Source organism: Spermophilus citellus (genome assembly GCF_964194105.1).
Source record: "Spermophilus citellus genome assembly, chromosome: 6".
Classification (NCBI taxonomy): domain Eukaryota; kingdom Metazoa; phylum Chordata; class Mammalia; order Rodentia; family Sciuridae; genus Spermophilus; species Spermophilus citellus.
In genome coordinates this window covers 166,633,122-166,652,777 of record NC_138187.1, presented here as the reverse complement: position 1 = coordinate 166,652,777, position 19,656 = coordinate 166,633,122, and the positions used below count along the sequence as shown (strand labels likewise).

Below are 19,656 nucleotides of genomic sequence, written 5' to 3'. Positions count from 1 at the left end.
CCAGGTGTGAGGAGTGTTTCTAACCTACAGAAGAGGCCCCTGGAGTCCTCTTTGAGCGCCTCTGAATGACTAGCCCCAGGCTCCGCGGCAGTCTGCCTGGGGTCAGGACCCCAGCTGCTGGAGCCGGGCCTGCGTTCTCCGCGTTCTCCGCAACCCACAGACTGTAGCGTGGTGCTTCCTTCTCTCCTCCGGGGCCCTAGGCAGGAGCGGAGCTGCGCGCGGCCATCTGATTGGCCGGTTGGACCTGGCTGGGCTATAAAAGAGAGCCCTGCCGGCCGCGGAGGGAGATGCTCCCAGGATTTTGACTGCCACTCCACTCTCCGCAGAGAAGAGCCGCCGCTCCCTACGGTCTCCCGCTGCGCACCCCGCCCGCCTCTCGAGATGTGCAAGGGACTGGCGGGCCTGCCGGCCTCCTGCCTGCGGAGGTAAGGCTGCGTGCAGGCGTGTCTTTCAAAAGGACTAGCCAGCTGCTTGCTGAGTCGACTTGGTAATGGTTCTCTGTATACGATGCAGTGTGGCCAGGAGCCCTGCTGTTCTTGTTCTGTAGGACTAGTGGATGTGGTGGCTGCGGGCGTAGGCGCCCCAGATTTGGGTACCTGTGTGTGGTGGATGTGACTTTATGAGACCTGTGATGACTTGGAAGCCCGGTCCTCTGAGCCAGGTGTTTGAGATTCAGGGGAGGCATGGGTTCCAAGCTACACACAGAGGTCTGCAAGCCTCTGTGACCAACGCTGCCACCTGAGCCTCACTGCAGCACCTGGGGTCGGACTCTGTGCTCCTGACCCCGCATATAGGTGTTCTGGGGAGGCACCCAGGAGAGGGCTGTAGCCTGGAGAAGCAGGCTCTGGTGGGTGCTGCACTGCCCTCTCTCTCTGGGCTATAAGCTCCTTTCAAGGAGGCACCTCCCCCCTTCCTCTGTCTCCAGCCCTGAAGTCAGCTCCGGGTCCTGTGGAAGATCTCGTCCTGAGGACATCGTTTTATCAATGTGCCAATTAAAAAGAAAAAAAGTCCTTAAAGATTTGCAGCTGCTCATCTGCCTCTGCTTTATTAAATGAGTGATTTTAGAGAATGCTCATCTGTTAGCAGTTGAGAATAAAAGGAAAGACTAGAGATCTTTCGTTATTAATCTTCAGTGAGGGTAACGTCAACCTGAAGTTATATTAACTCCTCTCTTGTCTCCCTGCAAGTAGAAATCACATTAAATTTCAATTTGGAAATAAAATTGTTTTTCATGTGTCACTAGGAGTTTACCTTTCCAACATTCTGCCCTCAGGGCAAGACCCTGCCCAGGCTTCTCCAGAGCAGCAGGGGTCTGGCAGGGGAACTAGAAGCCACTAGCCTCCAGCTCCAGTTACCTATGGAGTAAACCTAGAGGGCTGGGGATGGTGGGGATGGGAAGGCTACGCGCGGCTCTGCCCTCAGCCGGCTGCCAACTTGACAGGGACCTGCTCAGCAGGCTGCCCCTCCTGGCCCAGCTGCTGCGCATCTCCCCCAGTCCAGGCCCCAGAGGGCCTTACTGTTTCTGCCCACATGGATGGCGCTGTGAGGAGTCTGGCTCCCTGTATCCAAGGATGGCGAAGTCACCTGAGCTGTGCCCTCTCGGTTGTCCTATGCTGTGACCCCGCTCCATGGCCACTGGGCCAGCAGAGGCAGCAGGTGGAGTTGTGAAATGGCTTCTGTTGGCACTGAGTCTCTAACCAGGCCCTCAGGACCAATAGCCCAGAGACTGCTGTCATGGAGCAGGCTTTGCTGGAGGGGCAGAGGAAGGACCTCCTACAGGGCAGCACGAGAGACCACAGGTGCACTCCAGGCCGGCAGCCACCTGAGGGTCTTCCACGCTGGGTTCCATGTTTTCCTCACCAGCAGGAACGTCTAGTTATTTTTTCTTTTAAAATACCTTTCTCTTCTTAAATGACTTCTTGGCTTTCACAATAAAAGAGGTAAAGTGAAGACAGAAAATGATAGGGAGAGAGTGAGCCAAGAGCTCATTAGTAGTCCTCCCTCCTGCTCCTCATTAGGGGTCCTCCCTCCCACTTCTCTTAAGGGATCCTCCTAATGCTCCTCATATGGGTCTTCCTCCCTGATTCTCATTAGGGGTCCTGCTCCCACTCCTCATTAGGGCTCCTCCCACTCCTAATTAGGGTCCTCCTCCCCACTCCTCATTAGGGGTCCTCCCTCCCATTCCTCATTGGGGTCCTTCTCTCTGCTCCTCATGAGGGATTCTCTTCCTGCTCCTCATGAGGAGTCCTCCTCCCAGTCCTCATTAGGAGATCTCCTCCCGCTCCTCATCAGGGTTACTCCTCCTGCTCCTCATGAGGGGTCCTCCTCCCACTCCTCATGAGGGATTCTCTTCCTGCTCCTCATTAGGAGTCCTCTTCCCTGCTCCTCATTATGGGTCCTCCTCCCACTCCTCATTAGGAGTCCTCTTCCCTGCTCCTCATTATGAGTCCTCCTCCCACTCCGCATTAGGGGTCCTCCTCTCTGCTCCTCATGAGGAGTCCTCCTCCCAGTCCTCATTAGGAGATCTCCTCCCGCTCCTCATCAGGGTTCCTCCTCCCGCTCCTCATCAGGGTTACTCCTCCTGCTCCTCATGAGGGGTCCTCCTCCCACTCCTCATTAGGGGTCCTCCTCCCTGCTCCTCCTTAGGTGTCCTCTTCTCTGCTCCTCATGAGGGATTCTCCTTCTGCTCCTCATTGGGAGTCCTCTTCCAACTCCTCATGAGGGGTCCTCCTCCCTACTCCTCATTAGGGGTCCTCCTCCCTGCTCCTCCTTAGGTGTCCTCTTCTCGGCTCCTCATGAGGGATTCTCCTTCTGCTCCTCATTTGGAGTCCTCCTCCCTTCTGCTCATTAGGGGTCCCCCTCTCTGCTCTTCAGGAGGGGTCCTCCTCCCCCTCCTTACTAGGAGTCCTCCTCCAGCTCCTCCGCCACTCACTGCAGCCTGGCTGCCTGTAGCTCTGTATCCCTAAGCTGCTCCAGGGACAACTCCAGCCTCCTGCTCCTTTCAAAGCCTCTGGATGCCTCCTGGCTTTTAAAGGAAGGTGGCAGCTGGAGATTGGATGCATCCTCCAGGAGCTTGGGTCCAGCCCAGATGGTGCTCATGTCCACCCCCCATCCCATGCACTGCACACCTCAGTGAGCTCAGTGCCCCCATAGCAACTGCTGGGCCAGCTGGTGGGGCTGAACTCACCTGCTCTCCAAGTGTGCCCTGTATCCCTCTGCCAGCAGGAAGGCAGATGAACTAGCAGCCAGCTGCCAGGAGGGGGCGTGCAGCAAGACGCATGGTATTTTGCTTTCAAACTAGAACAATCAAGATTAGTCCTGTGTCCAGTTTTGTTCCATTGGCCAGACCAGAGGCGCCACATTGAAAAAGAGGGAGGGTGTGCAGAAGAGGCTTCTGGGTCGCAGCTGAAGGAGCCAGTGTTAGAACCCTGTCCTCCTGGTAGCTCCTTCCCACTCTGAGTCCCATTCCCTTTATAGTTGCCTCTGCCCCTGGCACCAGTAGTGAGATCCTCAGGCTCCACTGACAGGTGTCTCTTGGGGACGGCCTCATTGCTAACTGTCCTCGTCTTCCTCCATGTAGTGCAAAAGATATGAAGCACCGGCTAGGCTTCCTGCTGCAGAAGTCCGACTCCTGCGAGCACAGCTCTGCCCACAGCAAGAAGGACAAAGTGGCTGTTTGCCAGAGGTGAGAGAAATGGCCTTGGTGAAGATCAGCTGTGCATGACAACTGCTGAGGAGATGTCTGTGACAGGGGATGGAGTCTGTATCCTGAAGGCAAGGTTTGAATCCAGAGGACCTCCATTCTCCTGGAGGTCACAGTTGGATTCGAAATTTTCACATGCTTAGTGAAAAACTGTCCTAATTGACAGCAGATCTCATTATAATGACAGAAGATAACATCTCTGCATATTACCTAGGATCTTAGACGTCTTTCTCCAATTCTACATCATGGCATTCAAGTTATGCTTTTTCTCTGTGATATCTCTAGGGTGAGCCAAGAGGAAGTCAAGAAATGGGCTGAATCACTGGAAAACCTGATTACCCATGAGTGTAAGTCTGATGCCCCCTCCTACCCGGGACCCTGGACAGAGGCACTCAGGATAAGACAAGTTTACCTTGTGCTGGTCTAATGAGACCTGCAGGAACGTTGATATCTTTCTAGTTACCAGACCAGGATAAACTTGTTCTCACATACCATCTGTTAAACACTTTACCGTGCCTAGAATTTTGCAATACACAGTGGAAATTCATACAGAAATAATTATTGTTCTCATCACATGGAAAAGTGGCAAAGAGAAAATATTCTGAATATGGACATCTTCCTGTAGAATTAGCCTCAGTTTCTCTTTCAATGCCATCTTGGTGGTTGATGGCTGTGTAGACATCTCTGAGATGTAACAATTTCTTGAAAGGGGCTTGAACCTTGGTTAGGGATCACTAGGTATAACTGGGATCTGTTTGAAGTATGATGCTCAGGGCCTGAAGCCTGACAGCTGTGGTTCTCCCTGTACCAGGTGGGCTGGCCACGTTCAGGGCATTCCTGAAGTCTGAGTACAGTGAGGAGAACATTGACTTCTGGGTTAGCTGTGAGGAGTACAGGAAGACCAAGTCACCCGCCAAGCTCAGCCCTAAGGCCAAGAAGATCTACGAGGAGTTCATCTCTGTGCAGGCCACCAAGGAGGTAATTCTCCACCAGCAGTCTTCCTGGACCTGGGAGGAGCTCCTAGGGATAGGTGTGGGGTGGGGTTTTCAGGTCCTAGAGCTAGGAAAGCCACCCAGCATGTTGTCGCACCCCTCAACCATCCCAAGTAAGCCTGTTAAGGAAATGTCTTTCATCCACGGGCTTAAGTTGCCTCCTCTAAAGCTTTTTCCTGATAAATCTCCCCAATCTGGGAGACAGAAAGGAAGATGTTGCTCTTCCCACCTGAAGCAGGATGGACCTCCTCACCTCCTAGGTGCTCCATGGCACTGGGTGTCCTGGGTGCAGGGTGTAGCCACCTGCATCCCAGCACGGAGCTGCACCTCTGACTTGGCAGGGATCCGGTCTGATGGAGCCTCTATCTTTGTCCCCAGGTGAACCTGGACTCTCACACCAGGGAGGAGACTGGCCGGAATGTGTTGGAGCCCACAGTGACCTGCTTTGACGAGGCCCAGAGAAGGATCTTCAACCTGATGGAGAAGGACTCCTACCGCCGCTTCCTCAAGTCCCGGTTCTATCTGGATTTGGCCACGCCTTCCAGTGGCAGGGCCGAGAAGCAGAAGGGAGCCAAGGGTCCTGCAGACTGTGCGTCCCTACCCCCGCAGTGTGCCTGATTCCCTCTGAGGCCCAGCCTGGAATGGGAGATGCTGTGTTCTGGACACCTGAGGACAACACTGAGGACAACAACAAGCGTGGTGACTCTGCACAGCCCTGCGTAAGTCACTGCCATGTAGACTTGGGTGGAGCAGCCCACCCTCCCCAAGCAAGCACCCAAGTGATAGCCTCAGGGCTGGGATTCCAGACGCACTGGCAGTGCCCTCCCACAGCATGACCTCCGCTGGTGCACATCCTCTGACACCCATGTGGACATGCATTCTGCTGGTCAGCACTTCTGCAGGTGCGGTGTTAGGTGAGGTCCATGTATGGTACACATGAGTATGTGTGCATATTAAATATCTATAATACATACATATGCATTCTGCATACATTTATGTGTCTATATATCCATATATGTTGTTAATTTGTATGTGTATACACGTTTCTGCAGGATTAGACAGAAGGCCTCAGGTGCTCAAATCAGTGTGTGTACACACTTCCACGCACATTCTCATCTCTAGCCTTTCTGCTGCCTTGGCACAGGGCAAGCTGAGCTAGCTGCCATGCAGTCTAAGAGGGGGTGACAACCTGTGCACCCTGGTTCTATAAAATCCATGGGTTTTGCTGGAGAAGAATCCAAGGGACTTCCTGCAGGTTTAGCCCTGACAGCCTCCGCCCTCAGTAAAGTTGCCAGGAAGGCTCATGTACCTGACATCACAGGGCTCTGGCACAGGCCCCTTTCCTGGGTGCTCAGGCATGCTAGTGAGCAGCCAGGCTGGGCTGGCATCCAGAGATGGAGGGAGTGAGGAGCTGTAGGCAGGGTCTAGCCAGCTTTGTGAGAGTGAGTCTCTGGCTGGGCCAGGGCACAGAGCTCCAGGTCACTGCTGTTGTCTGTGACCCTTGTCCCCTCCTGACCAAGGTCTGTTTTTATTCCCCTGAGAACTGAGAACCTTGGCCATCAGATAAGCTACTGAGTTCCCCTGGCAGGCTCTTTCCTGTAGGGTTCCAGGCTATGTACCTGCATTTATAAACCCAGCAGTGGAGAAAGGGTACATTTCTAAGGGGAAACAAGTTTTCACAAACTCAGAAAGTTTTCTCTTCAAGGCAAATCTTGTTCATACCATCCTAAACATCACAGACGGAAAAATTTTCTTCTATGTCCTGAGAGCAAAGAAAAGAGAAATGAAGAAAGTGGGAAAGGAGACCAACTGTCCTAACAACTAGTTTTAAGCTCTCCAAGGCACTTGAAATATTTGACAATGCCTCATGGGTGCTGTCTTTGAATTTCATCTGGGCATGTGTTTAGTGTTGCCTCGCTGTGCAGGCAGGGGTGGGGCCTGGCTTGGACAATTAGGGAAAGACCAGGAAGCCTTTCCTTACCTTTCTCCTGAGCTGCTGCCTTGGAAAGTGCACATACTGCTCTTTCACCCCGACACAGGCTGCTGCTTAGCGGGTACCCCAACTGCATGTGAGAACCCTGGAGGTGTGCATCTCTTTGCTGGACACACAAGCTCCTGGTGGTGTCCTTCATCACCCTGGCTGATCTCACTGTTCTTTTCATCAGACTGTCTAACAGTCCTGTCTCCTGATGATGTCACGGTCCACCTGTGCAGATGACCTTGCCCTTTGTGACATCCTGACTTCTGAGTGTACATGTGGCCAAAGACTGTACCTCCTAGGCCGGCCTGGAAGGCCGTTCCAAATGAGAAGTAAAATACGTTGTGGGATATATGTTTGAGTGGTTCTTCATTGTACTTTCCTGACTGACGTGGAAAGCTTCCCTGCTCAAAGTTCTGGACAAAAACTTCCGTATACACACCTGCCTCTGTTGTATGCTTTCTAGGCCTGAAGGCCCAGATTCCTGTAGAGCACAAGCATCATACAAAAAGGTTTATAAATGCTTCCTGCAACTGTATTCTTGGAAACCTGTTAACATCCTCCAGACACACAGAAGAACATGAGGGAGCAGGACATTGAACCTCTAGCCCTCCAACACGAACCTAGTGAAAAGCAGAAGGGAAGCGCTGGACCAAGGCATCCTGGTCCTCAAGCCCTCCCGCTGACCTTTCTGTACTCAAAGGACCAAAGCATCCTGGTCCTCAGGCCCTGCCCCTGTTCTTCGTCACACACAGGACCATGGCAGCCCTGGTCCTCAGGCCACGCCCCTGTCCCTCCTCACTCAGAGGACCATGGCAGCCCTGGTCCTCAGTCCTGCCCCTGTCCTTCCTCACTCACAGGACCATGGCAGCCCTGGTCCTCAGGACCTGCCCCTGTCCCTCCTCACTCACAGGACCATGGCAGCCCTGGTCCTCAGTCCTGCCCCTGTCCCTCCTCACTCACAGGACCATGGCAGCCCTGGTCCTCAGGACCTGCCCCTGTCCCTCCTCACTCACAGGACCATGGCAGCCCTGGTCCTCAGGACCCGCTCCTGTCCTTCCTCAATCACAGGACCATGGCAGCCCTGGTCCTCAGTCCTGCCCCTGTCCCTCCTCACTCACAGGACCATGGCAGCCCTGGTCCTCAGTCCTGCCCCTGTCCCTCCAAACTCACAGGACCATGGCAGCCCTGGTCCTCAGTCCTGCCCCTGTCCTTCCTCACTCACAGGACCATGGCAGCCCTGGTCCTCAGTCCTGCCCCTGTCCCTCCTCACTCACAGGACCATGGCAGCCCTGGTCCTCAGTCCTGCCCCTGTCCCTCCACACTCACAGGACCATGGCAGCCCTGGTCCTCAGGACCCGCCCCTGTCCCTCCTCACTCACAGGACCATGGCAGCCCTGGTCCTCAGGACCCGCCCCTGTCCCTCTTCACTCACAGGACCATGGCAGCCCTGGTCCTCAGGACCCGCCCCTGTCCCTCCTCACTCACAGGACCATGGCAGCCCTGGTCCTCAGTCCTGCCCCTGTCCCTCCTCACTCACAGGACCATGGCAGCCCTGGTCCTCAGGACCTGCCCCTGTCCTTCCTCACTCACAGGACCATGGCAGCCCTGGTCCTCAGTCCTGCCCCTGTCCTTCCTCACTCACAGGATCATGGCAGCCCTGGTCCTCAGTCCTGCCCCTGTCCTTCCTCACTCACAGGACCATGGCAGCCCTGGTCCTCAGTCCTGCCCCTGTCCTTCCTCACTCACAGGACCATGGCAGCCCTGGTCCTCAGTCCTGCCCCTGTCCTTCCTCACTCACAGGACCATGGCAGCCCTGGTCCTCAGTCCTGCCCCTGTCCTTCCTCACTCACAGGACCATGGCAGCCCTGGTCCTCAGTCCTGCCCCTGTCCCTCCTCACTCACAGGACCATGGCAGCCCTGGTCCTCAGGCCACGCCCCTGTCCCTCCTCACTCACAGGACCATGGCAGCCCTGGTCCTCAGTCCTGCCCCTGTCCCTCCTCAATCACAGGACCATGGCAGCCCTGGTCCTCAGTCCTGCCCCTGTCCTTCCTCACTCACAGGACCATGGCAGCCCTGGTCCTCAGTCCTGCCCCTGTCCCTCCTCAATCACAGGACCATGGCAGCCCTGGTCCTCAGTCCTGCCCCTGTCCTTCCTCACTCACAGGACCATGGCAGCCCTGGTCCTCAGTCCTGCCCCTGTCCTTCCTCACTCACAGGACCATGGCAGCCCTGGTCCTCAGTCCTGCCCCTGTCCCTCCTCACTCACAGGACCATGGCAGCCCTGGTCCTCAGGACCTGCCCCTGTCCTTCCTCACTCACAGGACCATGGCAGCCCTGGTCCTCAGTCCTGCCCCTGTCCCTCCTCACTCACAGGACCATGGCAGCCCTGGTCCTCAGTCCTGCCCCTGTCCCTCCTCACTCACAGGACCATGGCAGCCCTGGTCCTCAGTCCTGCCCCTGTCCTTCCTCACTCACAGGACCATGGCAGCCCTGGTCCTCAGTCCTGCCCCTGTCCCTCCTCACTCACAGGACCATGGCAGCCCTGGTCCTCAGTCCTGCCCCTGTCCCTCCTCACTCACAGGACCATGGCAGCCCTGGTCCTCAGTCCTGCCCCTGTCCCTCCTCACTCACAGGACCATGGCAGCCCTGGTCCTCAGTCCTGCCCCTGTCCCTCCTCACTCACAGGACCATGGCAGCCCTGGTCCTCAGTCCTGCCCCTGTCCCTCCTCACTCACAGGACCATGGCAGCCCTGGTCCTCAGTCCTGCCCCTGTCCTTCCTCACTCACAGGACCATGGCAGCCCTGGTCCTCAGTCCTGCCCCTGTCCCTCCTCACTCACAGGACCATGGCAGCCCTGGTCCTCAGGACCTGCCCCTGTCCCTCCTCACTCACAGGACCATGGCAGCCCTGGTCCTCAGTCCTGCCCCTGTCCCTCCTCACTCAAAGGACCATGGCAGCCCTGGTCCTCAGTCCTGCCCCTGTCCCTCCTCACTCACAGGACCATGGCAGCCCTGGTCCTCAGTCCTGCCCCTGTCCCTCCTCACTCACAGGACCATGGCAGCCCTGGTCCTCAGTCCTGCCCCTGTCCCTCCTCACTCACAGGACCATGGCAGCCCTGGTCCTCAGTCCTGCCCCTATCCCTCCTCACTCACAGGACCATGGCAGCCCTGGTCCTCAGTCCTGCCCCTGTCCTTCCTCACTCACAGGACCATGGCAGCCCTGGTCCTCAGTCCTGCCCCTGTCCCTCCTCACTCACAGGACCATGGCAGCCCTGGTCCTCAGTCCTGCCCCTGTCCCTCCTCACTCACAGGACCATGGCAGCCCTGGTCCTCAGTCCTGCCCCTATCCCTCCTCACTCACAGGACCATGGCAGCCCTGGTCCTCAGTCCTGCCCCTGTCCTTCCTCACTCACAGGACCATGGCAGCCCTGGTCCTCAGGACCTGCCCCTGTCCCTCCTCACTCACAGGACCATGGCAGCCCTGGTCCTCAGTCCTGCCCCTGTCCCTCCACACTCACAGGACCATGGCAGCCCTGGTCCTCAGTCCTGCCCTGTCCCTCCTCACTCACAGGACCATGGCAGCCCTGGTCCTCAGTCCTGCGCCTGTCCCTCCTCACTCACAGGACCATGGCAGCCCTGGTCCTCAGTCCTGCCCCTGTCCTTCCTCACTCACAGGACCATGGCAGCCCTGGTCCTCAGTCCTGCCCCTGTCCCTCCTCACTCACAGGACCATGGCAGCCCTGGTCCTCAGTCCTGCGCCTGTCCCTCCTCACTCACAGGACCATGGCAGCCCTGGTCCTCAGTCCTGCCCCTGTCCTTCCTCACTCACAGGACCATGGCAGCCCTGGTCCTCAGTCCTGCCCCTGTCCCTCCTCACTCACAGGACCATGGCAGCCCTGGTCCTCAGTCCTGCCCCTGTCCTTCCTCACTCACAGGACCATGGCAGCCCTGGTCCTCAGTCCTGCCCCTGTCCCTCCTCACTCACAGGACCATGGCAGCCCTGGTCCTCAGTCCTGCCCCTGTCCTTCCTCACTCACAGGACCATGGCAGCCCTGGTCCTCAGTCCTGCCCCTGTCCCTCCTCACTCACAGGACCATGGCAGCCCTGGTCCTCAGGACCTGCCCCTGTCCTTCCTCACTCTCAGGACCATGGCAGCCCTGGTCCTCAGGACCTGCCCCTGTCCTTCCTCACTCACAGGACCATGGTAGCCCTGGTCCTCAGGACCTGCCCCTGTCCTTCCTCACTCACAGGACCATGGCAGCCCTGGTCCTCAGTCCTGCCCCTGTCCTTCCTCACTCACAGGAACATGGCAGCCCTGGTCCTCAGTCCTGCCCTGTCCTTCCTCACTCACAGGACCATGGCAGCCCTGGTCCTCAGGACCTGCCCGTGTCCCTCCTCACTCACAGGACCATGGCAGCCCTGGTCCTCAGTCCTGCCCCTGTCCTTCCTCACTCACAGGACCATGGCAGCCCTGGTCCTCAGTCCTGCCCCTGTCCTTCCTCACTCACAGGACCATGGCAGCCCTGGTCCTCAGTCCTGCCCCTGTCCCTCCTCACTCACAGGACCATGGCAGCCCTGGTCCTCAGTCCTGCCCCTGTCCCTCCTCACTCACAGGACCATGGCAGCCCTGGTCCTCAGTCCTGCCCCTGTCCCTCCTCACTCACAGGACCATGGCAGCCCTGGTCCTCAGGAACTGCCCCTGTCTTCCTCACTCACAGGACCATGGCAGCCCTGGTCCTCAGTCCTGCCCCTGTCCCTCCTCACTCACAGGACCATGGCAGCCCTGGTCCTCAGGAGCTGCCCCTGTCCTTCCTCACTCACAGGACCATGGCAGCCCTGGTCCTCAGTCCTCCCCCTGTCCCTCCTCACTCACAGGACCATGGCAGCCCTGGTCCTCAGGACCCGCCCCTGTCCCTCCTCACTCACAGGACCATGGCAGCCCTGGTCCTCAGTCCTGCCCCTGTCCCTCCTCACTCACAGGACCATGGCAGCCGTGGTCCTCAGGACCCGCCCTTGTCCCTCCTCACTCACAGGACCATGGCAGCCCTGGTCCTCAGTCCTGCCCCTGTCCTTCCTCACTCACAGGACCATGGCAGCCCTGGTCCTCAGGACCCGCCCTTGTCCCTCCTCACTCACAGGACCATGGCAGCCCTGGTCCTCAGTCCTGCCCCTGTCCCTCCTCACTCACAGGACCATGGCAGCCCTGTTCCTCAGGACCCGCCCCTGTCCCTCCTCACTCACAGGACCATGGCAGCCCTGGTCCTCAGGACCCGCCCCTGTCCTTCCTCACTCACAGGACCATGGCAGCCCTGGTCCTCAGTCCTGCCCCTGTCCCTCCTCACTCACAGGACCATGGAAGCCCTGGTCCTCAGGACCCGCCCCTGTCCCTCCTCACTCACAGGACCATGGCAGCCCTGGTCCTCAGTCCTGCCCCTGTCCCTCCTCACTCACAGGACCATGGCAGCCCTGGTCCTCAGTCCTGCCTATGTCCCTCCTCACTCACAGGACCATGGCAGCCCTGGTCCTCAGTCCTGCCCCTGTCCTTCCTCACTCACAGGACCATGGCAGCCCTGGTCCTCAGTCCTGCCCCTGTCCTTCCTCACTCACAGGACCATGGCAGCCCTGGTCCTCAGACCTGCCCCTGTCCTTCCTCACTCACAGGACCATGGCAGCCCTGGTCCTCAGTCCTGCCCCTGTCCTTCCTCACTCACAGGACCATGGCAGCCCTGGTCCTCAGGACCTGCCCTGTCCTTCCTCACTCACAGGACCATGGCAGCCCTGGTCCTCAGGACCTGCCCCTGTCCCTCCTCACTCACAGGACCATGGCAGCCCTGGTCCTCAGGACCTGCCCCTGTCCCTCCTCACTCACAGGACCATGGCAGCCCTGGTCCTCAGTCCTGCCCCTGTCCTTCCTCACTCACAGGACCATGGCAGCCCTGGTCCTCAGGACCTGCCCCTGTCCTTCCTCACTCACAGGACCATGGCAGCCCTGGTCCTCAGTCCTGCCCCTGTCCCTCCTCACTCACAGGACCATGGCAGCCCTGGTCCTCAGTCCTGCCCCTGTCCCTCCTCACTCACAGGACCATGGCAGCCCTGGTCCTCAGTCCTGCCCCTGTCCCTCCTCACTCACAGGACCATGGCAGCCCTGGTCCTCAGTCCTGCCCCTGTCCCTCCTCACTCACAGGACCATGGCAGCCCTGGTCCTCAGTCCTGCCCCTGTCCCTCCTCACTCACAGGACCATGGCAGCCCTGGTCCTCAGTCCTGCCCCTGTCCCTCCTCACTCACAGGACCATGGCAGCCCTGGTCCTCAGTCCTGCCCCTGTCCTTCCTCACTCACAGGACAATGGCAGCCCTGGTCCTCAGTCCTGCCCCTGTCCTTCCTCACTCACAGGACCATGGCAGCCCTGGTCCTCAGTCCTGCCCCTGTCCTTCCTCACTCACAGGACCATGGCAGCCCTGGTCCTCAGGACCTGCCCTGTCCTTCCTCACTCACAGGACCATGGCAGCCCTGGTCCTCAGGACCTGCCCCTGTCCCTCCTCACTCACAGGACCATGGCAGCCCTGGTCCTCAGGACCTGCCCCTGTCCTTCCTCACTCACAGGACCATGGCAGCCCTGGTCCTCAGGACCTGCCCCTGTCCCTCCTCACTCACAGGACCATGGCAGCCCTGGTCCTCAGTCCTGCCCCTGTCCTTCCTCACTCACAGGACCATGGCAGCCCTGGTCCTCAGTCCTACCCCTGTCCTTCCTCACTCACAGGACCATGGCAGCCCTGGTCCTCAGGACCTGCCCCTGTCCCTCCTCACTCACAGGACCATGGCAGCCCTGGTCCTCAGTCCTGCCCCTGTCCTTCCTCACTCACAGGACCATGGCAGCCCTGTTCCTCAGTCCTGCCCCTGTCCTTCCTCACTCACAGGACCATGGCAGCCCTGGTCCTCAGTCCTGCCCCTGTCCCTCCTCACTCACAAGACCATGGCAGCCCTGGTCCTCAGTCCTGCCCCTGTCCTTCCTCACTCACAGGACCATGGCAGCCCTGTTCCTCAGTCCTGCCCCTGTCCTTCCTCACTCACAGGACCATGGCAGCCCTGGTCCTCAGTCCTGCCCCTGTCCCTCCTCACTCACAGGACCATGGCAGCCCTGGTCCTCAGTCCTACCCCTGTCCTTCCTCACTCACAGAACCATGGCAGCCCTGTTCCTCAGTCCTGCCCCTGTCCTTCCTCACTCACAGGACCATGGCAGCCCTGGTCCTCAGTCCTACCCCTGTCCTTCCTCACTCACAGGACCATGGCAGCCCTGGTCCTCAGTCCTGCCCCTGTCCTTCCTCACTCACAGGACCATGGCAGCCCTGGTCCTCAGGACCTGCCCCTGTCCCTCCTCACTCACAGGACCATGGCAGCCCTGGTCCTCAGTCCTGCCCCTGTCCTTCCTCACTCACAGGACCATGGCAGCCCTGGTCCTCAGTCCTGCGCCTGTTCCTCCTCACTCACAGGACCATGGCAGCCCTGGTCCTCAGTCCTGCCCCTGTCCCTCCTCACTCACAGGACCATGGCAGCCCTGGTCCTCAGGACCATCCCTGTCCTTCCTCACTCACAGGACCATGGCAGCCCTGGTCCTCAGTCCTGCCCCTGTCCTTCCTCACTCACAGGACCATGGCAGCCTTGGTCCTCAGGACCCGCCCCTGTCCTTCCTCACTCACAGGAACATGGCAGCCCTGGTCCTCAGTCCTGCCCCTGTCCCTCCTCACTCACAGGACCATGGCAGCCCTGGTCCTCAGTCCTGCCCCTGTCCCTCCTCACTCACAGGACCATGGCAGCCCTGGTCCTCAGTCCTGCCCCTGTCCTTCCTCACTCACAGGACCATGGCAGCCCTGGTCCTCAGTCCTGCCCCTGTCCCTCCTCACTCACAGGACCATGGCAGCCCTGGTTCTCAGTCCTGCCCCTGTCCTTCCTCACTCACAGGACCATGGCAGCCCTGGTCCTCAGTCCTGCCCCTGTCCCTCCTCACTCACAGGACCATGGCAGCCTTGGTCCTCAGCACCTGCCACTGTCCTTCCTCACTCACAGGACCATGGCAGCCCTGGTCCTCAGGACCCGCCCCTGTCCTTCCTCACTCACAGGACCATGGCAGCCCTGGTCCTCAGTCCTGCCCCTGTCCTTCCTCACTCACAGGACCATGGCAGCCCTGGTCCTCAGTCCTGCCCCTGTCCTTCCTCACTCACAGGACCATGGCAGCCCTGGTCCTCAGTCCTGCCCCTGTCCCTCCTCACTCACAGGACCATGGCAGCCCTGGTCCTCAGTCCTGCCCCTGTCCTTCCTCACTCACAGGACCATGGCAGCCCTGGTCCTCAGTCCTGCCCCTGTCCTTCCTCACTCACAGGACCATGGCAGCCCTGGTCCTCAGTCCTGCCCCTGTCCCTCCTCACTCACAGGACCATGGCAGCCCTGGTCCTCAGTCCTGCCCCTGTCCCTCCTCACTCACAGGACCATGGCAGCCCTGGTCCTCAGTCCTGCCCCTGTCCCTCCTCACTCACAGGACCATGGCAGCCCTGGTCCTCAGGACCCGCCCCTGTCCCTCCTCACTCACAGGACCATGGCAGCCCTGGTCCTCAGGACCCGCCCCTGTCCCTCCTCACTCACAGGACCATGGCAGCCCTGGTCCTCAGGACCTGCCCCTGTCCTTCCTCACTCACAGGACCATGGCAGCCCTGGTCCTCAGTCCTGCCCCTGTCCTTCCTCACTCACAGGACCATGGCAGCCCTGGTCCTCAGTCCTGCCCCTGTCCCTCCTCACTCACAGGACCATGGCAGCCCTGGTCCTCAGTCCTGCCCCTGTCCTTCCTCACTCACAGGACCATGGCAGCCCTGGTCCTCAGTCCTGCCCCTGTCCTTCCTCACTCACAGGACAATGGCAGCCCTGGTCCTCAGTCCTGCCCCTGTCCCTCCTCACTCACAGGACCATGGCAGCCCTGGTCCTCAGGACCCGCCCCTGTCCCTCCTCACTCACAGGACCATGGCAGCCCTGGTCCTCAGTCCTGCCCTGTCCTTCCTCACTCACAGGACCATGGCAGCCCTGGTCCTCAGTCCTGCCCCTGTCCTTCCTCACTCACAGGACCATGGCAGCCCTGGTCCTCAAGACCTGCCCCTGTCCCTCCTCACTCACAGGACCATGGCAGCCCTGGTCCTCAGTCCTGCCCCTGTCCTTCCTCACTCACAGGACCATGGCAGCCCTGGTCCTCAGAACCCGCCCCTGTCCTTCCTCACTCACAGGACCATGGCAGCCCTGGTCCTCAGTCCTGCCCCTGTCCTTCCTCACTCACAGGACCATGGCAGCCCTGGTCCTCAGGACCTGCCCTGTCCTTCCTCACTCACAGGACCATGGCAGCCCTGGTCCTCAAGACCTGCCCCTGTCCCTCCTCACTCACAGGACCATGGCAGCCCTGGTCCTCAGTCCTGCCCCTGTCCTTCCTCACTCACAGGACCATGGCAGCCCTGGTCCTCAGGACCCGCCCCTGTCCTTCCTCACTCACAGGACCATGGCAGCCCTGGTCCTCAGTCCTGCCCCTGTCCTTCCTCACTCACAGGACCATGGCAGCCCTGGTCCTCAGGACCTGCCCTGTCCCTCCTCACTCACAGGACCATGGCAGCCCTGGTCCTCAGGACCCGCCCCTGTCCCTCCTCACTCACAGGACATGGCAGCCCTGGTCCTCAGTCCTGCCCTGTCCCTCCTCACTCACAGGACCATGGCAGCCCTGGTCCTCAGGACCCGCCCCTGTCCTTCCTCACTCACAGGACCATGGCATCCCTGGTCCTCAGGCCACGCCTTGTCCCTCCTCACTCACAGGACCATGGCAGCCCTGGTCCTCAGTCCTGCCCCTGTCCCTCCTCACTCACAGGACCATGGCAGCCCTGGTCCTCAGTCCTGCCCCTGTCCCTCCTCACTCACAGGACCATGGCAGCCCTGGTCCTCAGTCCTGCCCCTGTCCCTCCTCTCTCACAGGACCATGGCAGCCCTGGTCCTGAGTCCTGCCCCTGTCCTTCCTCACTCACAGGACCATGGCAGCCCTGGTCCTCAGTCCCGCCCCTGTCCCTCCTCACTCACAGGACCATGGCAGCCCTGGTCCTCAGTCTTGCCCCTGTCCCTCCTCACTCACAGGACCATGGCAGCCTTGGTCCTCAGTCCTGCGCCTGTCCCTCCTCACTCACAGGACCATGGCAGCCCTGGTCCTCCGTCCTGCCCCTGTCCCTCCTCACTCACAGGACCATGGCAGCCCTTGTCCTCAGTCCTGCCCCTGTCCCTCCTCACTCACAGGACCATGACAGCCCTGGTCCTCAGGACCTGCCCCTGTCCTTCCTCACTCACAGGACCATGGCAGCCCTGGTCCTCAGTCCTGCCCCTGTCCCTCCTCACTCACAGGACCATGGCAGCCCTGGTCCTCAGTCCTGCCCCTGTCCCTCCTCACTCACAGGACCATGGCAGCCCTGGTCCTCAGTCCTGCCCCTGTCCCTCCTCACTCACAGGACCATGGCAGCCCTGGTCCTCAGTCCTGCCCCTGTCCCTCCTCACTCACAGGACCATGGCAGCCCTGGTCCTCAGTCCTGCCCCTGTCCCTCCTCACTCACAGGACCATGGCAGCCCTGGTCCTCAGTCCTGCCCCTGTCCCTCCTCACTCACAGGACCATGGCAGCCCTGGTCCTCAGTCCTGCCCCTGTCCTTCCTCACTCACAGGAACATGGCAGCCCTGGTCCTCAGTCCTGCCCCTGTCCTTCCTCACTCACAGGACCATGGCAGCCCTGGTCCTCAGTCCTGCCCCTGTCCCTCCTCACTCACAGGACCATGGCAGCCCTGGTCCTCAGTCCTGCCCCTGTCCCTCCTCACTCACAGGACCATGACAGCCCTGGTCCTCAGGACCCGCCCCTGTCCTTCCTCACTCACAGGACCATGGCAGCCCTGGTCCTCAGTCCTGCCCCTGTCCTTCCTCACTCACAGGACCATGGCAGCCCTGGTCCTCAGGACCCGCCCCTGTCCTTCCTCACTCACAGGACCATGGCAGCCCTGGTCCTCAGTCTTGCCCCTGTCCCTCCTCACTCACAGGACCATGGCAGCCCTGGTCCTCAGTCTTGCCCCTGTCCCTCCTCACTCACAGGACCATGGCAGCCCTGGTCCTCAGTCCTGCGCCTGTCCCTCCTCACTCACAGGACCATGGCAGCCCTGGTCCTCCGTCCTGCCCCTGTCCCTCCTCACTCACAGGACCATGGCAGCCCTTGTCCTCAGTCCTGCCCCTGTCCCTCCTCACTCACAGGACCATGGCAGCCCTGGTCCTCAGGACCTGCCCCTGTCCTTCCTCACTCACAGGACCATGGCAGCCCTGGTCCTCAGTCCTGCCCCTGTCCCTCCTCACTCACAGGACCATGGCAGCCCTGGTCCTCAGTCCTGCCCCTGTCCTTCCTCACTCACAGGACCATGGCAGCCCTGGTCCTCAGTCCTGCCCCTGTCCCTCCTCACTCACAGGACCATGGCAGCCCTGGTCCTCAGTCCTGCGCCTGTCCCTCCTCACTCACAGGACCATGGCAGCCCTGGTCCTCAGTCCTGCCCCTGTCCCTCCTCACTCACAGGACCATGGCAGCCCTGGTCCTCAGTCCTGCCCCTGTCCTTCCTCACTCACAGGACCATGGCAGCCCTGGTCCTCAGTCTTGCCCCTGTCCCTCCTCACTCACAGGACCATGGCAGCCCTGGTCCTCAGTCCTGCGCCTGTCCCTCCTCACTCACAGGACCATGGCAGCCCTGGTCCTCCGTCCTGCCCCTGTCCCTCCTCACTCACAGGACCATGGCAGCCCTTGTCCTCAGTCCTGCCCCTGTCCCTCCTCACTCACAGGACCATGGCAGCCCTGGTCCTCAGGACCTGCCCCTGTCCTTCCTCACTCACAGGACCATGGCAGCCCTGGTCCTCAGTCCTGCCCCTGTCCCTCCTCACTCACAGGACCATGGCAGCCCTGGTCCTCAGTCCTGCCCCTGTCCTTCCTCACTCACAGGACCATGGCAGCCCTTGTCCTCAGTCCTGCCCCTGTCCCTCCTCACTCACAGGACCATGGCAGCCCTGGTCCTCCGTCCTGCCCCTGTCCCTCCTCACTCACAGGACCATGGCAGCCCTTGTCCTCAGTCCTGCCCCTGTCCCTCCTCACTCACAGGACCATGGCAGCCCTGGTCCTCAGGACCTGCCCCTGTCCTTCCTCACTCACAGGACCATGGCAGCCCTGGTCCTCAGTCCTGCCCCTGTCCCTCCTCACTCACAGGACCATGGCAGCCCTGGTCCTCAGGACCTGCCCCTGTCCTTCCTCACTCACAGGACCATGGCAGCCCTGGTCCTCAGTCCTGCCCCTGTCCCTCCTCACTCACAGGACCATGGCAGCCCTGGTCCTCAGTCCTGCCCCTGTCCTTCCTCACTCACAGGACCATGGCAGCCCTGGTCCTCAGTCTTGCCCCTGTCCCTCCTCACTCACAGGACCATGGCAGCCCTGGTCCTCAGTCCTGCCCCTGTCCCTCCTCACTCAAAGGACCATGACAGCCCTGGTCCTCAGGACCCGCCCCTGTCCTTCCTCACTCACAGGACCATGGCAGCCCTGGTCCTCAGTCCTGCCCCTGTCCTTCCTCACTCACAGGACCATGGCAGCCCTGGTCCTCAGGACCCGCCCCTGTCCTTCCTCACTCACAGGACCATGGCAGCCCTGGTCCTCAGTCCTGCCCCTGTCCTTCCTCACTCACAGGACCATGGCAGCCCTGGTCCTCAGGACCTGCCCCTGTCCTTCCTCACTCACAGGACCATGGCAGCCCTGGTCCTCAGTCCTGCCCCTGTCCCTCCTCACTCACAGGACCATGGCAGCCCTGGTCTTCAGTCCCGCCCCTGTCCTTCCTCACTCACAGGACCATGGCAGCCCTGGTCCTCAGTCCTGCCCCTGTCCCTCCTCACTCACAGGACCATGGCAG

The 19,656-nt window shown here is 60.2% G+C and overlaps 1 protein-coding gene across 1 annotated transcript; it reads left to right on the top strand.

Moving 5' to 3' along the window:
- The first annotated feature begins 313 nt into the window (after nt 1–313).
- On the top strand, nt 314–7,008 carry RGS4 (regulator of G protein signaling 4). Its single transcript, XM_081297103.1, has 5 exons — nt 314–425; nt 3,581–3,685; nt 3,989–4,050; nt 4,515–4,681; nt 5,074–7,008. Exons 1-5 carry the CDS (start codon nt 382–384, stop codon nt 5,311–5,313), a joined length of 618 nt encoding a protein of 205 aa, XP_081153229.1. The 5' UTR covers nt 314–381; the 3' UTR covers nt 5,314–7,008.
- Nucleotides 7,009–19,656: the final 12,648 nt, after the last annotated feature.